At 40.0% G+C, this 20630-nt stretch overlaps 1 protein-coding gene across 2 annotated transcripts in view; it reads left to right on the top strand.

Moving 5' to 3' along the window:
• The window catches only part of EDIL3 (EGF like and discoidin domains 3), a 222132-nt gene that overhangs the window by 170006 nt on the left and 31496 nt on the right, over positions 1-20630 (top strand). For both annotated transcript variants that reach the window (XM_085043169.1, XM_085043168.1), the window contains 2 exons: positions 821-965; positions 6588-6772. In XM_085043169.1, the coding sequence (XP_084899295.1) occupies positions 821-965; positions 6588-6772 (330 nt within the window). The remainder of the gene's footprint in view (positions 1-820; positions 966-6587; positions 6773-20630) is intronic.

Below are 20630 nucleotides of genomic sequence, written 5' to 3'. Positions count from 1 at the left end.
CTTAATTGATGGTTGCATAAATGCTATTTCCCCGAGCTAGAGTAATCCTGTTTATTACACTTAACTGATTTTCATATTAATTAGTTTACCAGTAATTACTCATTACTCTGTTTTCAATTTAGTTTTGTTACATTGGCAGATTAGCGTTAACCCTTGGAAACACAGAGCCCATTCATCAGTGCTAATCTCTGTGCTGCACAAACCCTATCATCCAGCGGGGTGTGTGTGTTTACAGCTCACAGTCACCACTTATTTTTGATGGAGCTGTGCACACAAAGCAGCAAAAAAACCCCCTGTACTCTGTAAGTTTGTGTAGAACTAAAACACTGCGTGGCTTTAGATGGAGTTCCTCTATTAGGAAATTAAAATGCTGTGTGAGAAGGTGAGTAATGAGGGGGGAAACACAGCACAAGGATATCTGGGTAGAGTGAGAGGTGAATAGGAGAATGCTGATGGGTTTAATTCAAGGGTTACAGTGCACTTCAGTGGGACCTGAACCAGAGGGTGAAAAAAACCAAGCGTCAATCAGCACAAATAATCACAGGCTGAATTGAATTGGGACTATTTTATACATTAATTGAGAAAAGAAGGCATAATTCAGTTGCATTAGTGCCTTCAAAGGCAGAGACCTTGGTTCAGCACAGGCGGCAAAAACATTTCACTGAAAAACTTTTACTGGAAGTGCTAAAACATCTGTTATTTTGGGGAAACCACCTGTAGAAACTCAGAACACCGCAGTTGCGTTAGTGTCGCGGGGATCCCGTTGAGCTCCGGCGGTTTTTGCGGGAATGTTTTCACTGGAAACGTTGTTTCCCCGCAGGTGTTCCGCGGGAACGTGGACAACAACACTCCGTACGCCAACTCCTTCACGCCGCCCATCAAGTCGCAGTACATCCGGCTGTACCCGCAGGTGTGCAGGAGGCACTGCACGCTCAGGATGGAGCTGCTGGGCTGCGAGCTCACAGGTGGGACATTCCTGCAGACCCCAGACCTCCACACCCCGGCGCTGCTGAGCCACTAGCGGAGTGAAAGAACCAGGCCGGACCGCATGTGGCATAAATCTGAGTTTATTAATTAATTTCAAAACTTATATGGACTTTCAAAGGTCGTCCGGATTGGGTCCATTCAAAACCTCCCCCTAGGCTGACTGGCCAGAGACCATTTCACCTACCTTCCCAGAGACCATTTCAATAACATCCAAACTTTATCTTTATTTATAAAAAACACAGGAAGAAGAAGAAAATATTCCCATGGGAAGGAGTCTGTGCTGCCACAACCCCCTGCCCAGCACCCTTCAAACACACCCATTTTATTCCCAGTGAGATGTGATTTACCGGTTACCTCTTTTTATCTGAGTTATAAAATCAGCAGCACTTGGCTGAGCTAGGTGACAGTGGTCACTTGTAGGACAGGAATAGAAGTAAGGTAGTGTGGTGTCAACCTAATAACACTCACAACTTCTTCTCTGTGTGTTAAACTCCAGTTGGTCAACCTGAAAAAGGTAATTTAGCAGTTTTCAAAAGGCCGTGTGGGTTTATAATGCATCACCCTGAGCAGGGAGGGAAGGATGATTTCCAGGGGATGGCAATGGTTCCTGAGCCCCAGAGCTGTGCAGTGCTGTGGAGCCATGGCAGCAGCAATTGTCACCCCTGGTTTGGGTAATTCCTGACACCACCCTGGTGCTGTGTGACATCCTCAGAGTGACCAACCTGCCATCGAGGAGCACTTCGATAACACGCAGTTTGGTCAGGCTGCTTTAGTCAGGATTTCAGCTGGAATTTGTTTTCTGGGCTTAGCAGAAGCAGGGAAAGCGTCTTGTAGCAAAAAGTAGATTAACAAGTGGAGCCAATATAAACCCTCCTCAGATTCGTTTCAGGGCTCTGAAATGTAAAGCCTGACCTCTAGCCACCTTCTGCAAGAACTGTGTTCCCTTAACAAATTCAGTGAAGCGTGTAAATTTTTTTTATCTTTTTCAAGAGATAAACCTTTTACTGGCAGGAGCACTGCGCTGATTCATTTAAGAGTGATTTTTATGTTGCTGCCTGTTTAGTCTACAAACAACAGTCATCCAGTTCACGAATGATACACCAAAACAGCTGAAGTTAAATAATTCTCAGTCCTCCAGTGACATCAGAACCAGATTCAGAAATGAAAAGTTAATGCATTAATCTCAGAGTAGCCCTTTTCCAATATAGATAGGTTTAAGAGTAAATAGAAATTTCTGTCTAGCTGCTTTGGTCTGTTAGCTTGGTTTTGTGTTTTTATGTCTTCCACTTCTGGAACCACAATTTAGAGCAAGTCCTTGCCAGAATGACTAGGAATTGTTTTGCTCAAAGAAGTGTGAAAGCTGGTGAAGTGAATTCATTTCAATGGTCTCCTAACACTTTCAAGGTCATCACTTCTTAAAACTGTGGGCAGCCAAGGCTTAGCAGAAAAATTTCAACCTCACTGACAGAAGAGTATAATTACACAGAGTCATTCACTCTCAATTCCAGGTGGTCTGTCTTGGGTGGAAAAGCACTTTGAGAGGTCTGGTGTCTCTCACATACTCTGGTGCTGCAGAAGAGTCACTGCTGAACAGAGGGAGACTTGCAGCATCAGATCATCACAAAAACCAACTCCTTCTTAGGACAAACTTCCCTAAAATGTTCAATGCAATCTGCTTTAGTCTCGTAAATAGCTTTACTTACCAGGACCCACAGTCAGATCTTATTGAAAACCAGGATCAATGCTGGTGGAGTCAACCATCAATAAATTAGGCACTAATTTTCACCGCCCTGCCTTCCTGCCTCACTTGCATTTTGCACATCTCTGTGTCCTCAATTCCCTTCCCCTCTCAGAGTATTGACATGTGGGGAGAAACAGATCACAGCCCCAGTTTATTAGAATGCCTTTATTCATTGAGCTGTTATTAATAGCAGCACCAAGCTGTTGTTTTTGCAAACAGACCAGCCTTCTCACAACAGTGTCACTTTCTCACGGAACTCACTCAGGCTGCCTTCCCGCTGGCAGCCCCTGCCATATGCTGCTGACAGCAGTGGTTTTTGGGGTCTGTGCAGCAGCTCAGACAGCTCAGGGTGTTTGGGGTTTCTCAGCTCCTGCAGAGGATGCTGGTCTCCAGGATGTGAGACTCGCAGCAATCTTCTGACTACAAGTATCATTCATGCAGAACTCACGCACAACAGGGTTTTATAACACCTGAATTTAATGCTAGGTTTCCCTGTCATTGTTTATCCTCTGAGCTATCTAATATGGAAAGGAATTATGTATTTATTATGTTTAGGCCAGGTTGGGTGGGGCTCTGAGCAACCTGTTCTTGCCCATGGAAATGGGGTTGGCAGTAGATTTGAAACTAGAGGACATTTAAAGTCCTTCTCAACCCAAACCATTTTGTGATTCATGAATATGAAGAAAAAGGACAAAATCTTTCCGTTTTTTAGGAACCAAAAATAGCATTGTATGAATAGGAGAAAAACAAACAAACAAAAAAAAAAAAAACACCCAGAAAAAACAAACAAAAAACACATAAAATCAAACTCCCCCAAAACAAAACCAAAAACAAACAAAAAACCAAACAAACAACAAAACCCAAAAATAAATCAAGGAAAACACCAAAACGAAACAACAAAGAGGCCCTAAAAACAACAAAACAAAACAAAACAAAATGAAACACCAAACCCACAAAAAAAACCCCCAAACCAAACCAAAAACAAAACAAAACAAAAAAAACCCCAAAACCAAAAACCACCTTTGCCCTCAAGTAATTGACCTGTGCTTCTTTTGCCAATACTACACAAGTCTTTGTCCAAGACACAGTCCATGCAGACCTTTGCATGCAGTTCCATTTGTGGGTTTGCCTTTGCTGCACTGGATGTTGAATATTTCCTTTGAGGGTCTGAGCTTTCTCAGAAGAGGTAGATGAGGGACATGGGATGCAGAATGAAGAGTAAAACATTGTGTCCCAGGAGAGTCAACAGTTACTACTTTTGTGCTGATTCTACCAATTTTCAGGTGCTAATTCACATTTTTTCTCATTATCTCACTCCTCCTGTTTCATCCAGCTAGGCCAAGTTAGACATGCAAATTTTTACCTGGTTAGATTTAAACATAAAGAGGTTTAAGGTATCATTTGTCACATATGGAGATATCCAAAGCATCTCAAACATTCCAGCCTAAGCTGCTCCACTGGACAAGTGTGTCTGTTAAAGTCAAAATCACTGATTTTAACAGGTGGTGAAAATGAAAATGGAAATTGAGTCCTTTCACAGGGACATTGGGAAGCAAATTTAAAGATACAGTGGGGAGGAGATGTGTCAGGGAGACAGGAGCAGCATTACAAACACACACCTGTGAGGGATGAGCACCTGCAGACACAGAGTTCTGTGCTGGTTTGATGGTCCTGTCACTGTCCTTTGTGCTGTGGGCTGTGCTGTGGGTTTGTGGTGCCACAGCCACATCTCTGTGACACTGACATTGTCCTGCCACCCCTCTGCATCACTTCTTTCTCTTCTGAACTCATAGTTCTTCTCACTTGCTCCTGCTACCTTTAACAACTGCCTTCCCACCCCTGTGGGGCCATGGGGAAGGCAGGAGAGTGTAAAATCCCATTAATTCATGCACGCATGCACAGCCACACACAGACACAGCTGCTGTTTCATAAATCAATAATAACACTCCGCAAAGACAGAACTGCTCTTGATGGATTGGGCCAGCACTGAATCACAGCTTTGACAACCCATGGTTTTGTGTCAGGAGCCTCCTTCAGATTGCTGGGATGAAACGTTCTTGCTGACAGTCCTTGTGATGCTGGAGTGATGCTTCAGGATTTAATAATAAGCAAAGTCCTTCTCTAAAGCGGCAGATTAGTCTCTCTCGTTTGTGCTATCAATTGCTCCCTCCCACTCCCAGGAAAATTGTTTTGTTGTGATTTTGAACGAGTCCATTGTACAGACAAGGCTGTGCAATTTCCATTTGCGCACTGAGAATCAGTTCTGAAATACTGGGGTTTTTTTTTTTCAAAAGTTAACTCTCTTTCCTCCTGTTTTCTTCATTTGTTTGGGATTTTTTTTTATGTCAGTACTCAAATTTTAAATACAGGGGATACTGCATTAAAGATCATGTTGTTAGAATTATTATGTGTGCCTGGTAATGCACATTTACTCCTGCTGTTAGCCCCCCACAAAGGGCCTGTGGTCTTTGCCTTCCTGATTGAATCTCTAATAATTCCACTTAATTCTGTGCTTTAATCCTATGAGAAACAGAACATAAAATCTGACAAAAAGCTCTTTGCTCCTAATACCAAAGAAACTTGAAAAAATAGAATCAGGTCTTTAACCTGGTGGTAAACACACTGTGAGGGAAATAGACTTTAAAGGCAAAGAGAACCACACTGGATTTTTGGCACATCAATAAGTTATGGTGATTTAAAATGTTAAAATGTTGTTGGCGATTTAGCAGAGTCAAGTCAACCACTAGGTAGATTCCCCAAATTTGTGAAGTGAAAACTTTGCAATAACTCCACCTGAGCAGGTTTTTGACTGCTGGGACGGGAAGGAAATGAGAACACAGCTTCTTTTTTAACATTCCCATCTCCATCTTTTTGATCTTTCACCTCACCTCGACTGTCAAGCATCACTCCACCTCCAGCCATACATCCACCACTCCTGTCTTGGCAGGCCTCTCTCTCTCAGCCCCTTGCCCTTTTTTTTTCTGAGTTTTTTGTTTCAATCTCAAACCATGCAGCTCATCTGCCCTCTTTGCTTTCCAGCCCTGTTGTTTCAGTGCTATTGCTGAAGGGTGTCCCTCCTGTTTCACCTTTTTTTTCCCTTTTCTGCACCCAAATATCCCTTCCACATTCCCAGCACACAACAGCAAGGCAGAGGAACACAGAGCCGCTTACCAGTTTTTATTCTTTTCTATTTTCGTGCAGAACAGAGAAGGGAGAAGCCCAAGATCTATCTTTGCTACAGTCAAAATAACTCAATGGTGTGGGATTTCCACAAGCAAATAAGCCATTAACTATTGATTTCCCTAAGTGATAACCTCCTACTATTCTCCCTCCTTCACAATTGTTTTTCTGTGGTCTCTCCCCCTCCTTCAGTGGGGTTTTGGGCTCTCTGGATTTTCAGCTAGATGTCAAGTAATTCAAAAGTGTAAAAGAGCTCAGTGCTTTTTAACATTTTATTTCAGCAGTGGCTTTAAAAAAAACCTAATATTTCCTTGATAAGATAACACATGGTTGATAAAAGCATAAAAGCGTGAGGAAAATCAAACTGAATGGGGGAAACAATATTTTCCTGCTGGACGGGAAAATAAAAATGAGATAAACACCGACAAAAGTCATCTTTTCATTTTGTTTCACTTCATAAATTTATGCCAGGATAAAATATGTTGAATTCCCTATCTTGATTTTGACTCACCCAAGCAATTGTTGAAACAAAGTGCCTTGAATTGACTATTTTTCATTTATTAATTTCCAAGTTCCTTCCCCAATAGTCTTGATTAAACCTTTTTCTTCAAGAATTGCAGGTTTTCTTTGCCACAGCAGATAAGCAGGCAGTGCCACTGATCTTGTCCTGCTGTTCCAGGTTGCTCTGAGCCCCTGGGGATGAAATCAGGGCACATCCAGGATTTCCAGATCAGTGCCTCCAGCGTTTTCCGTACTCTCAACATGGACATGTTTGCCTGGGAGCCCAGGAAAGCCCGGCTGGACAAGCAAGGCAAGGTCAATGCCTGGACCTCTGGCCACAATGACCAGTCACAGTGGCTGCAGGTAAAGTTCCATGTGGATTTTCCCAGATGTTTGTCTCCTTTGTCTTTTTCCCAGATATTTGTCTTCTTCTTCAGGTGTGGGGATGGTTCTCTGGTTAATTTTGTGTTGGTATTCTTCTGTTTCTGAGTGTAACCATCCCAGCTCTGCTGCATGGAGGTGGTGAAGCTCTGAAAGCCCAACAGACCTTCCTGTCTCTGTTATCACAGTTGCAGAAAACTCTGCTCAGGGATGCCTCCCCTAACCCTAATTTTCCTCTGTTAATGAACAAAAATGGTAGTTGCAGACCTGTTTCACTGAATTCTCCTCATCTGTTGAGAGAGATGAGTTTCCTTCCCTCCCTTCTGTCCTCCCCTGGAAAAGCATATTTACTTTCAGCTCCGTGCACCTTAGCAAATCCCACTTGTGGACATTATCTTTGCCTAATTGGGGCTGCTCAAAATTGCCTTCTGACAGGTCTCCGGAGCCAGCAGGACTGATTCAGCACCTGAATTCATCACAAACCTCTGCACAGGGGTTGCTTGCAGCCCAGGGGTGATTTACAGGAGTCACTAATGTGAGAGATTGCAACAAATCACCGCCGTGGAAGCCTGTTTGACCAGCCCCTGACACGTTTACATTTTTTGGGCTGCTGGAAATAGCAGTGTTTTCAGTCAGCTGCCAGTTTGCAGTGCAGCTCTCAGTGGGAAGCCTCAATAGCACTGGACATGGCCACTAACCCCCTGCAATCTCTTCACGTATAAATTATGACATATTAGCCTTTTTGCCTGCGGTTGCTAAGCAAGTTAGGAATATGATCACTGTTTTGGTTTTTTTTCTCCCAAGTTTACACATTTTTTGCACAAGGAAAGCTCCATTGCCCTATTTATTTAACTTTGGAATAGCTGTAGATCCTGGAATTTGCTAAAAAATCTTATGGCTTTGTTTTATGGAGGAGAAGCAGATGAAAATGTTTCTCCACAGGAAGGAGAGGTAGTTGCATCATATTTTAGCCCCATCAGTGAAACCAAGGGTGTGCAGGGACTCCACACAGAAATTTCCTGTTGTGTGTTCTTGCTCCTGTGGATGACAGTGGATTTTTAATTAACTGCAGATGGCAAGGGGCTGCATAGTTAATCCTTACATTCTATAATTTTTCATGCTGTTGCATGTCTGGCTGTATTTGAATTTACCTGAACCTGCAAATTTAATCTGACCACTCGCACAGCCTCTGCAAGTCCTTGGACTTTAAGGAATAATTTTCATTTGTCAAAAGGAAAGTTGTGAAGAAATATTCATTTTTAGTTAGTTAGTCGTATGGCTACGTATTGAGTTCAACAATTTTATGGGAATATTAGCAGTATACCTTTTAATGAAAAACATTATACATAATGATATTTCTTCAAAAAAAGGATCCTAACGTTTCATTTCTGGGGGGAAAAGAAACCAAAACAAGCCACCAAGAACCATGAGGCATTAATCTCACTTGTTTTTTTCAGTGCTTAAGGTGGTCATTAGCCTCTGCTATAGCCTGGTTATTCTAAATTCAGGCCATGAGTTGAGATTGTCTCACACACTTCAAGTGTAGGCAATGATTCTGTAACAGAGACATGTCTAACATTTTAATTCGCCTGTTCGTTTTTGTTCTCTCTGCTGGTACTTCTCTGTGGTTTTCCTTTCCCTTAAAACACAGAGAATTATACTGTAGCCTTATAACACATTGGCTGAAAAATTTATCATCCTGCTGCTGCTTTCACAGGGTTTAGTCAGAACGCATTTGTAAGAAAAAGCATGTGAAAGCAAATGCATGTGCATGTCCTCCTCCCTCAGCCATTCCACAAAGAATTAGGCCCAGGGTGATTCCTTGGCTCTCTGAAATGGGCTTACAGTCAGACATTTAGCCCAGATTTATGGATTTTGCTGAAGTAGCTGGCCTGCCAATATCGTATTTACCATGTTAACTTTCCATGCCTTTGGAATGGTCTCCACATGGCTTTCTTGCTTTACCTTTTCTAATTTTCTTGAGAAAGCCTACAAACTGGGGGAAAGGCTGTTGTTTGCCTTTAGGGATTATTGTTGTGGTAGATCTCACCTGACTAGCTGTTGTTTTGGGGTATCCTTGCCTAAACACCATTGCTGTCCACTTTTCCTCTGTTTAAACGGAAATGGAGATGGAGACATCCATCTCAGAGCTCCTGCTGTGATAATGTTTGCTGAGAGGTGATGTTTGCATCATGCATCAAATGCTACTTGCACTTTTGGACAAACCCTAGAGATAAATTCTTCTCTGCTATGAGCTGAGACTGTTTTGCTCGCTTTTCTCTCAAAAAGGATAACTCTGAATCTTCTGTGTGCTCTGAAATGCAGCCATTAACACTAAAGCTCTTTGTTTTAAAGTGTTTTGGATTGCTGCATCCATAATTTAGCTCCAGAAGAAGGAATATGAAGTATTTTGTGTCTCCAGGCGCAGACTGTGCATTTTCGGGTACAAAAAGAGTGCTCACCTCAATCATGCTGCAGTTGTTGAAAATCTGCTGTGATTTAGACTCTACAATCTCCAGGTTCCATAAATAACATTTATCTACACAAAACACCACCATTAGAGATGAAAAAATGCTTTTTCTTGACGTGGAGGGGAAATTAAATAGATGAGATGACCAAAATTGTACTTTTCTAGCTCAGCCATAACCTGGGGCTGAATTCCCCACATGCTTCCTCAGAGACACCCTTGTCATTGATCTCAAAGAGGATGTTTTTTGAGTGTTTAGGCTCCTTCTGGACACAATCCAAGATTGTTATTCCATTTGGTCACCCCTTTCCCATTTCTCTAGTTATTTGGCATTAAAGCATGTGACTGAGAGCTTCCTGCCTTATGCCCAAAATGTAGATTATTGAAAATAACTGCTGCTGATCCTTCAGATGCTTGCAGAATGCTCTTGTAAATAGATTTTCACCATCTCATTTTCCTAGCTGAGGCTATCACTCGAAATAATTAACATTTTCCTCAAAATCCATGCCCTCTCTACTACTAATTTCTGACTGTTACAGATTGTGAAATCAGGGCAGCAGCTTAAACTCCCTTTTCTTTATTTACAGTTAGTTAAATTCTGGCATCTCACTTCATTTGGTTTCTCCAAATAGCAAGGGCTTTCTCCTCCCCTCTCAGCCATGCCCTTTGCATAAATTATTTTGTGTATTACCCCAGTCCTAACTTTGTAATCATACCAGGGTATTGGCAGTATTTTATCTTCAAAGTGGCAACGTGTTGGGTTTTCTGAAGGCAAGAGAAATGTCATATTATAACATTTCTCCTGCTGATTGTGGGTTCAGCAAAGCACTATTAGAGGAAAAGCAGTTGCTGACAAACAGATTGCTGGGAGATTGGCATAGCAACTCTTATACCTACATTTTTTTAAAATGCAATGATTACCAGTAGTATAATACACTTGGATTGGGTATTTTCCTGCCAAGCTGATCTGCAGTGTTAGACAATATTACTGAGATTCTTTATCAACGCTGTTAGAAAATGATTGTCTCAGCACTGTGATCAAATTATTCTTTCAGCTTAATGCATAACCATCTTTTTCACATCAAAATGCCTCTTGTTTGAAAGCAAAGGCAAAATTGTATTCCAAACAATTATCCTTTTTGTTATACGTATACAAAACCCATCTCTATCATGCCATCATAAGATCTACTTATATTCATTTTCTAGCATTTATTTACAGTGCTGAAGCTTCCAAACAATCAGATTGAAGAGTTGATGTTGAAAAAGCTTAGCTAAACCCAGCTTCTAATCTTTTTTTATAGAGTAGTTTGCAGAAGTGGAAATGTGTCTTCACTCTGCCAGCCACAGAGAAAGATGGAGAATTACCTTAAATTTTAGGAGGAATTTTTGAATGAGGAAAGTTACTTGAGGTGACTCCTTCCCTTCTTTTAATACAGGAAAAAACCATTATTTTTCATCTCATTAGCTGAGCTTGTTTCAATGCTGGAGTTCATCTGTCTCTAAAAAACAAGGAACATTTTTTACTCTCTCACATGGTATTTGTTTCTTGTCTGTCTGTTATTGCACCTGACTCTTTTCCCCTTTTTTTTGATGTATTAATCTGTTTATTTGTAATGAATTCTGCAAAGTCTTTCTGAATAGGAGCTTGCTATACTATAGCAGTTCCTGAATGCTGAAAACAACTCCTAAGGAGAAAATTGTGTAGATTATTCCATTGTCTTTTGACAATTTGTGTCATTAGCAAAGCATATAGAAATACCAGAACTGGCTAAAGTAGCCAAATAAGAGATTTATGTGTGGCCTGCAGTTTAATTGTTTCAACACCCACACTCTGTGAAAAAGAAAAAAAACAAACAGAAAATGCTTAACAACATCTTAATTAAATAAGAACTTGAAAGACACAAAATTGGAATAGGATGAAATGTTCATTTCAGACCAATCTGGTAATTACCATAATGAGGAAATTGCATGACTTCTGGAAGGGTTGGACTGCTAAGCTGTGTGTTGTGGCTGGTCTTGGAAAGATAGGGTGTTCTGTGGGAGCTGTGAACTGAAATATATCACATTATAAGAAGAGCAAACCTGTATTTTTCTGCAGCTTCAATAAACCGTGGCTGTCACCTCCATGAAAGAAATCAGTGTCCTTTACAAGAACAGCAAACAAAGTGGTGTCTGGCTCTCCAGATGCAAAGCTGATGATTTTTTTAAACTAGAATTTCTCACAATTCCAAATTTCTCTGATTTCAGGTGGCAAAATGAAAGCTGTGCAGAGATTGGCCTATTTTTGTGCCTTTTATCACGATATAAAAATAATTTCCAATCAATATTGATCACTTTATCTTTTCAGTGCAAAATCATCTCTCTTCTGGCAGCTTTCCTTCCACTTGAAGGACTTAATTTGGACCCTGAGGTTTGGCATCCCCTGGTTTTTGGGCCCACCTGGGTGATATCTCAGTGTGATATTCTGTTCACACAGCCTGGAGGCTCACAGGGTGCAGCAGCATCTCAGGGCAGGCTGGGAATAAACTATTAACACAGATCTTTGCCAGGCACTTGCTACAGATAAATTTTCCTGCAAAAAGGCAGCCAGAGGTAGAGTAAGGGAGTAATGGACAAAGAGCTCTGAGTGATTTAGGTCAAAGACAAAAGCAGATAAAGACTGATGCCCACTCCTAAATTGCACACTGGTGAATTTACTGACTTTGTGTTGCCCAGGATAGAATGTTAAACAGGTCACTTTATTCACTTCCTCAACTGCCCATAAACCATAGACTTAATTTTGCAGCTAGATGGTCACCACTTGCTTTTAGGGCAGTGTGCAACTCAAGGTGACAAAATGAATGAAAAGCTGGTTTTTTTCTTCCTTTTTTTTTTTTTTAACTCAATATATGTTGCAAATCTGATTTTAACAGTGCTAACAAACATATCTTACAGAAATGAAATTAGTAGCTGTGCCTTGATTTCCTACTCATAGTAAACTTCCAGCAGTATTTGATGGCCATTCCAGAGGTCACACTGTAACTCAGTTTTTTCCCTAAATCATTTCAAATTAAATGCATTATTCACATTAATAATGTTACCAAATTGCGCATTTCAGCATTGCCCTTCCTAAATTGCTTTTGACTTTGCTAAGCTTTCTTCTGCTATTCATTTTATGGAAATGTTTATAGTCGTAATTGAATTTAAGCCTAGAAATTAAATAAGGAAGCATAAAACCTTGGTTTATTTTGCCTTTTAAATGCTTTATTTAGGCTGTATTCTATCATTTAGGTGGCAAAGACTGAAACCTCCATAGAATCATTGATTTTACTCTGGCAAAATACAGAGAGATTATTAGAAAGACAGGCAGAGTGCAGGAGCTCTTTGTTGCAAGTTTTCCAGAAAACAGGCATCAGACAGACACAGTTTGACTATATTCTGTGATAAAAAGTTGTGAGATGTCACCTTCATAGAGTCAGAATCATCAAGGTTGGAAGACACTTTTAAGATTAACAAATCCAACCATCAATCCAGCACCACCACTGCAACCCCTAAACCATTAAACCATGAACAAAACTCTGCCTCAGCTGTAAATTAGACATGGATAAGATCTTAGGGGAAAAAAGTGTTGTATTTCACCAAGTCCTGCTCTGTTCACTGAAATATATTCCCCAATCTCTCCGTTAGGCCTTCAGTGAAAACTAAGGGGTTAAATCAGGGTTCCAAACCTGTCTTTGACATAACAAATTCATCATCACTGACAAAAATTACTTGGGAATTTTCCATAAACAGTGGAATCCTGCACAGCCCTAAAGCCCTGCAAGAGAGCTCTGTCAGCTCCCTCACCAACTCGTGGTTTTTCTGTGTGCATCACTCCCCTGCAGATGAAAGTTAAATTGAGTAATGACCCATTTCCTTTACAATAACAGGTTTTGATCTTGCTTCAGAAAATCTGGGAGTGTAAGCAGAAACTGCCTGGTTGTTGTGAGTTTTGATGTGCACAGGATCTGAGTCTGAAGCAGTTTTTTTTGTTGCTGTGTGTTTACAGTGGAAATGTTGGTGTTGCCTGATGCCAGTGGCAGCACCTTCTGAAAAGGCAATGCATGAAATTTTAAAGGAAAGATGTTAGTTTTTCACTGTTTTAAATTCCTGCCTGTTTTACCAAGCTATCATTTCCACTGGCTTGAAATACAGTTCTGTCTCTATTTGTGAAACAGAGGCATATTTTCCTTACCCTCCTTTAAAATAAGAAAATGGCTACACAACTGAGGAGGGAACACAAAAAGAAAAAGTCCAAATGTATTTCTTTTTCATGCCCTCTCCTTCCATGGCAGTGTTTGGAAATAGCATCCACTTTTTCCTAATAAAAGTGTTTGTTGTTTTCACAGCTACCCCTGAATTAGCTTTTGACTCAAGCAGAGCTGGTCACAGTTGTTGCCCTACAATTCTTTGAGTCTTGACAAGAAAAAAGGATGGCAAAGAAAATTCAGATGATGGAGAGAAGCAAAGCAACCTTGTCAAGGTCAACTATCTTTAAGTAGCAAAAAATACCCGATGTAAACATAGATGATACAAAAGCCAGAGCACCATGAGAGTTAAAGAATGGAGTGGACCTGAGATTAGTTCTCTTTTCCAAGAACTTGATTCTTTAATAACTGGGATGTGATATTTTTATTATCCCTGCGCATATTTTCCCAATTATTACTTTTTGACTAAGCAAGGTACTTAGATTTTCTTCATCTATCTGCCAGGATCTCATGGGCAAAATATACAAGGGTCAAGGAAAGCTATTCCTCTCTGAATAAGACTCAATTTTGCATTCTTTTTATGCCACTTTGAAAACACAGTGAAGCTTTATTGTGAGATTCTAGTTGACTTCAAAACATCTTTTGTTCAAAATCTGCTATTCATTTTTGTATTCTGTTTCCTGCATGAAGAACACAGGAACAGATTGATTCCTATCTTGTCAAACGAGGAACAGAGATTGTATCTTTTTAGCCAAGTAAATAAAGAAATTGAGACACAAACATGAGGAAGGAGTGCTCAAAAAGGAACTTCAAATTAAACTAAATCTGAGGGCAACAAACTATCTTGCACCTTTCTTCACAGGAGGGGAAAATGTGCTTAAAACCAGGCTGACATTAACCTAGCAGTGAGCAGAAAATGAAATACTCACATCTCAGCGTGTTAAAGCATCACAAAAAGTAGATCCAAGCATTTCTCTTGCGGTTTCTGACTCTTAACCTATTCATTGGTTCCATCATGTATTCTCCCCTAATAACACCCTGCCCGCAGTCAAGTGTTGATCCCAGCAGAATATTTGGCTTTTTTTGTTGTTGTTGTTTTTGATTTCCATGTTAAGTCAGGTGTGTCTCTACAGCAATGTGCTGTGCAAGACCCTCTTTCCACTCTGCTTAATAACATTCATCCTGCTCGCTCCTCAAGCAACGCAAGAGCAGTTTCCCTGTCAGAAAACATGACATGAAAGAAAAATCTCAGCAGAGAAGAGACTTTAAGAGGGAAATCAACGCAGACACGATAATGCTGCAACTAAACATTTCCCCAATTATCTGGGTCTTGTTCAAGAGCACCTTGAGAGTTGTAATGAAGTACCAAAACAGGTTTTCATCAGAATTTACTCACTGGTTTGTTTTTTTGGGCTTGTGTCTCTATGTACATCTACTCGCTTACTCAACAGGCATAAAAGATATAAAAAGAGCCTTTTTTTCCAGAATGGAGCCATGGTTTTTTATCTTATATTTAATTTATTATGTTCTCATCAGAACTGAGAAGATACCTGAGTTGACAGTACTTGTACTTATATTTGTTAGTTTTCTCTAAAGCAAGCCAGAAAATAGGTTATTTTAAAGGAATATATGCTTTGAAAGTTAGTCCTTGGTATTACAAGAACTTCCTGCTTAATTATGTACTATACATAACCAGGCCTTAATTGCTTTTGTTGCTGGAGTGATCTCCTTAGAAGCTTCATGTTTAATTAACTACAAGATATATTAATCCTATTTCAAGCCATCCTTTCTTTCTGGTATAATTAAGCAGAAAAGTATTTTCACAATTAGAAATTAATTCTATATATAGCTAGTAAAAAGAAAACACCTCCATAAAGAAAACACAGATCTTTTTTTCCAATGACAAAGGTAAAAATATTTAGACCCGTCTTAGCAGGTCATCTTTTTTAAGAGTTACAACACACCAATAATGTTTTCAGCTAAGAATTATTAAGAAGAGAACTATCAGAATATCACTTAAAGTCCTCACTGCAGATGGTTAATGACCTCCCTTTGACAGCATCAGAAATTCAAAGGCTTGATATGGTATTTATAAATACTGGAACAGACCCTCCCTAAATGTCCCTTTATCTGAATTTATTTTTCTTGACTTTTCTTTGAGATGTTCTTTGGTTTGCCCCATTTATGCCTTGGCTGCACTACCCCAAACACTTCTGCTTATAACACAAGACAGAAAAACATTGTGGATTTGTGTTTTGCTCCATGGTCCTCAACTTTAGGGGTGGGACTGACGGAATTAGAGGATCTTTATGGTGCCTGCCAGACCTAATCATGGAATTCCATGATTCAGTGATGGGACTGGAAGATCTTTAAGGTGCCTTCCAGACCTAATCATGCAATTCCATGATTCAGTGATGGAACTGGAAGATCTTTAAGGTGCCTTCCTGCCCAAATCATGGAATTCCATGGAATTGGAAGATCTTTAAGGTGCCTTCCTGCCCAAATCATGGAATTCCATGATTCAGTGATGAAACTAGAAGTTCTTTAAGGTGCCTTCCAGCCCTAATTATGGAATTCCATGATTCAGTGAAGGAAGCCTTGCTGTTTCCAGCACCTCTGACTGAGGTTCCTCACCCACCCCACCAGGATCTCTGAAAACACCACAATTTCCTTCTGTCTCTGAGCTCTTTGCACGGTTAATGAGGTGATCCTCAGCTCCAGGGGAGGAATTCTGCAGGAGGAGCTCAGCAGAGCTCACACCTTGGGTCACACACCAGGAGGAGGTGAGACAGACCCAGGGAGCTGCTTGGTGCCAGAGCAGAGCTGTGTGGTGACAGGAAAGCAAGTGACAGATCCATTCTGCTCTTGGACAAGCCTGGCTGAGCCTCACAGGCAGATCTGCCTCTGCTGGGAGCAACACTTTATTCAGAATAAACCCCAGAGCTGCCTTACAGCACCTGCCTCTTTAGTTATTAGTGCTTAACCGTTTTTCACAGCATCTGCCACCAAACCATTCATTCTTTTTGCTTTTCCCCAAAATGCAAATTGCAGGGCCACAGTAGGATTTGCTTTGCCTTCCAAAACACATCAGAAGGGTTGTTTTTTCATCTGAGAGGAGCTTGAAAGTCTTGTTTTCCGAGGTTCACAGCAATAATTCGCAGTCCTAGAAAGTCTTTTGATATTAAAAATTAAATCTCTGTTTTATGAGAATTTAAGAGCTATTTTGGGGTTATTATTAGAGAGTCTTAACACTATTCCCATTATTTTTTTTTATTCCCTACCCTACTGTATGTAATTTTGTGTTGCTAAGGGAATATGACCCTGTAAATATGAGCAACGTGATTTTTTTTTTTTTGTAATTATAACGTAATTTTCCATTTAAAATATACATCACAGAAAAAATACAAGAGAATAAAGGAGGAGTCTTTTGAGAATTTAGTATGTCTGAGTTACTTTTTATCTCTGCAGATGCACCTCTTTTCCACTATAATATTTTCAATATTCTGATTTTATTGCACTCTACTGGAAAAATGTCATAAAAAGTTATCTGGTTTTACTTCTAATGAAACAATAATGACACCTTCTATTAGAGTAGGAGAGGATGGGTAGTGAAGGACCACAGCTTTGTAATTTTCTGACCCTCTGAAAAGTTAAATTTCAAGTGGAATAACGGCATTCCGGGGTAAATGGAGCAATTGGAAATAAATGCTGTCATGTTCAGTAGCATCCAGCTCTGTGATTTTAAAAAAAAAATCTGTCATCTATTATGGTATCTCACTCAGAGGGTGGAAATTGTGGTTAATCAATTTACATTGCAGTCCTCCCACTCTGCAGGAGCCTTTCCGTTTCGTTTTGGCTGAAATGAGAACTGAATTCTGGGAATTATGTTTTATTTCTTGCATATAAAAGATTAAAGCAAGTTAAACTTTAATGCAGAAGAAAATAAATGAAAACATTAAAATTAATTATTCAAATTTAATCTGCTCCTCAGTTTCCCAGAGACCTGTAAATCTCATTTTACCATGGCACTTTATACCATTTAGGCAATGTGGTCTTTAAAGCTGAAATAGAGACTCCACGAGGAGCTTTCTGGACAATTTGATCATCTGTCAGTTTGTGTTGTATCGTTGCATTATTTCACAGATTAAAGGGAAGAGCATGAAAGGAAACTCAGTGCTGTGGCTCTAAAAAAGGCACTGCTGTTAAAACACAGATCTCTTCACTGAGCTGCACTTGAATTTAATTGTCATGTAGCAAAAAGGGATTGAAATAAGGCAGCACTTCTGTTCCTTATATCAACCAGTTTATCACACCAGCTTTAGGACCATGTTGCTGTAGGAGCTGTTTAGGAGGATTTTTACAGCTCAAAACCTGCCATTAACTGAAATATTATACAAAATGTTGGGGGTTTGGGTTTTTTCCTGGGTTTTGCTAATTGGTTTTTTGGTTGGGTTTTGTTTGTTTGGGGTTTTTTGTTTGGTTTGGGTTGGGTTTTTTTGGTTGTTTTTTTTTGGTTTTGTGGGTTTTTTTGGTTGTTTTTGTTTGGTTGGTTGGTTTGGTTTTGGTTTTGTTTGTTGGTTTGGTTTTTTTGGTTGTGGTTTTCTTTTTTGTTTGTTTGTTTTGGTTGTGGTTTTGGGTTTGTTTTTGTTTGACTTTTTGCAGAATGGTCAATATCCAAGATAAACAATGTCTGCTTGAAGGAGAGACAAAAGTAGCCAGCTAATGTATCCTCAAATATGGGGTTTTTTTCAATTTGAGCCAAATTTTCTCAGTCCTCTGTAGATACCAAAAAAAAAAAAAAAAAAAAACCAAAAAAAAAAAAACCAAGTCAGAGTACAGAAAAATCAGGTTTGGTGTGCATTATAAAGAAATAAATATATTCATTTTAAGATCTAGCACTGAACTTGCTATTGCAGTGATAGCCCATAACACCTACAGACCCTATGAACTCAGATTTAGGAATTTCTTGCTTTCTGCACCTCTTTTTCTCCTCTGCACTGCCCAAAATAAATAATAACTGCCCGTGGTTCCTGGATTAGGGAATTACATGGGACAGGAACCAGAGGATGTCAACAGACAGGTTTTAGGGGGTAGTTTTAGTGCAGGATAGACCAGATTTTTTGGTGTTTCTTGGGGTTTTGTCTGGGTTTTTTTGGTACTTTTTTGGGGTTTTTTTAGATTTCAATGCACACATGCAGCCTGGCACTCAAAAGAGTTTTCTCCACTGAGGTTGCATAACTCCATTTACTGAGGAATAATGTCAAAAAGTCTAATTTATGGTGCTACCCTAGCTTGATAGAGCTTTCAGGTTTATTTCTGCAGAATCACACCCTGCAACTGCTGCTCTGGTTTACAGTGGGATGTTTCCTGTAAAAAGATAACTTTTATATGATTCTTAACTGTGCATAGGTGGGTCTAAATTCTTCCTGCATCTCTTTAGGCAAATCTAAGCAAGTCACTGGCACTCACCTCTCTACTCTTACTTAAAGGGAGGCAAAGGGAAATTAATCCTTACCCGAGATACTTCTCTGGGAGACAAAAAATAAACATCCTTTTCCCTCCTCTGACTACTGAGCTGACGTGGTTACCTTTGGTTAGGAACCTACCTTTAACCAAAAAAAAAAAAACCTACCCAAAATTGCCATGAGGTACTTTTACTTGAAGTAATTTTAATTTAACTGTCATTACCTAGTAATAATTGTTTCATTAGCAGTATTTCTAACCCCTTAAATTACCATCATGTGTCTTGGTGTCAAGGGATCCTCACAGTATTTTCTCTGCTCTGAGGTGAAATTGCATGGAGGAGCTTACATTGCATAAAAGAATTGAAAATATTGTGTAAATAGACAGAAAACAGTTTTCCACAGAAGGTTGTTGCATTGTTACTGATGATCAATGAAATTTTAAAAGTACTGCCAGCTGCTGTGATTTATACAAACGACAATATTTTCCAGCCTGGTGTAAATACATAATTGGAGAATAGACAAGGTGTTGATATCAAGTTATGTACAAAAATCTTAATTTATTTTAACACCCAAATACAGTTTTGGTACATTGATAAGTAACCAAGGCATGGACCTTAACTGGCTGTGTCCACTAAAAATGTTAGCAAGGGGAAAAAAAAAATTTAATATCTAAATTCTCAACTCATGCTCTGCATGAGTTTCCGAGTACCAAACCCACTGAACTCACCCCTTTTAAAAGTTGTGAGATATATGTTGCCAGACAGACCACACAGGATGGCACACAGGATTTAATCCTGGATTACAAACACCACAAGAAGCAGAGCTGAGTGAACCCAGAAATGTGAGCACTGTAATTTTAACTTGAGGGTGACTACATGCAGAGAGATTCTCAATTTTTTGGTGAGAACTCACAGGAGGCTGTTGCTCCTACAGAGGGTGAAAGACTTTGCACTCTGATTGAGGTGAAAGAGCTCTGCGTTGGCTGCAGCTTTCAGAATGTGAAAAAAATCAGTGATTTGGGCTGAGAAGTGTAAGGAAACCCTGGATGCTTGGCACTGCATCATGGCAATGGTGGGGGAAATTCACAGGGAGCATGAGAGGCACCAGGGAACTCCTGGGAATGAGAACCTGTGCACCCAGCAAAGAGCAGAAGATGATTCTCTGTTGTCTGTTCTTGTCATTGCCTGAAGGAGGAGGAATGTTGCCTGCAATATAGACTTTTCTAGGTGTGGTTTTCATTTTTTTCCCCCCATGGAGGTTTAATTTGTACCAACAGATCAGTGGATTATTGCATCATGGTGCAAGCTAATGATTGGAGACCTGTTTTGTTATTGTGCTTCAGAACTCTAAATTTTCATCACATTTATTTTGTGCTAGTTATTGTACAGGTTTCCAAAGCAGTATGTATTTGTGCAAATATGTGTTTTTATGGATTTCACAGAATCACATAATGGTTTGGGTGGAAAAGGACCTTAAAGCCCATCCAGTGCCACCCCAGCCCTGGCAGGGACACCTCCCACTGTCCCAGGCTGCTCCAAGCCCCAGTGTCCAACCTGGCCTTGGACACTGCCAGGGATCCAGGGGCAGCCACAGCTTCTCTGGGGAAAAAAAAAATCAGTTATAAATTACATATATACACAGATAAATAACTTCAAGTATTTCAACAAATGCCAAAATTCTTG

Source organism: Lichenostomus cassidix, chromosome Z (assembly GCF_008360975.1).
Source record: "Lichenostomus cassidix isolate B80296 chromosome Z, HeHo_3.0, whole genome shotgun sequence".
Taxonomy (NCBI): Eukaryota; Metazoa; Chordata; class Aves; order Passeriformes; family Meliphagidae; genus Lichenostomus; species Lichenostomus cassidix.
Note: the sequence above shows the minus strand (reverse complement) of the source record. Positions and strands in the feature narration are given on the sequence as shown.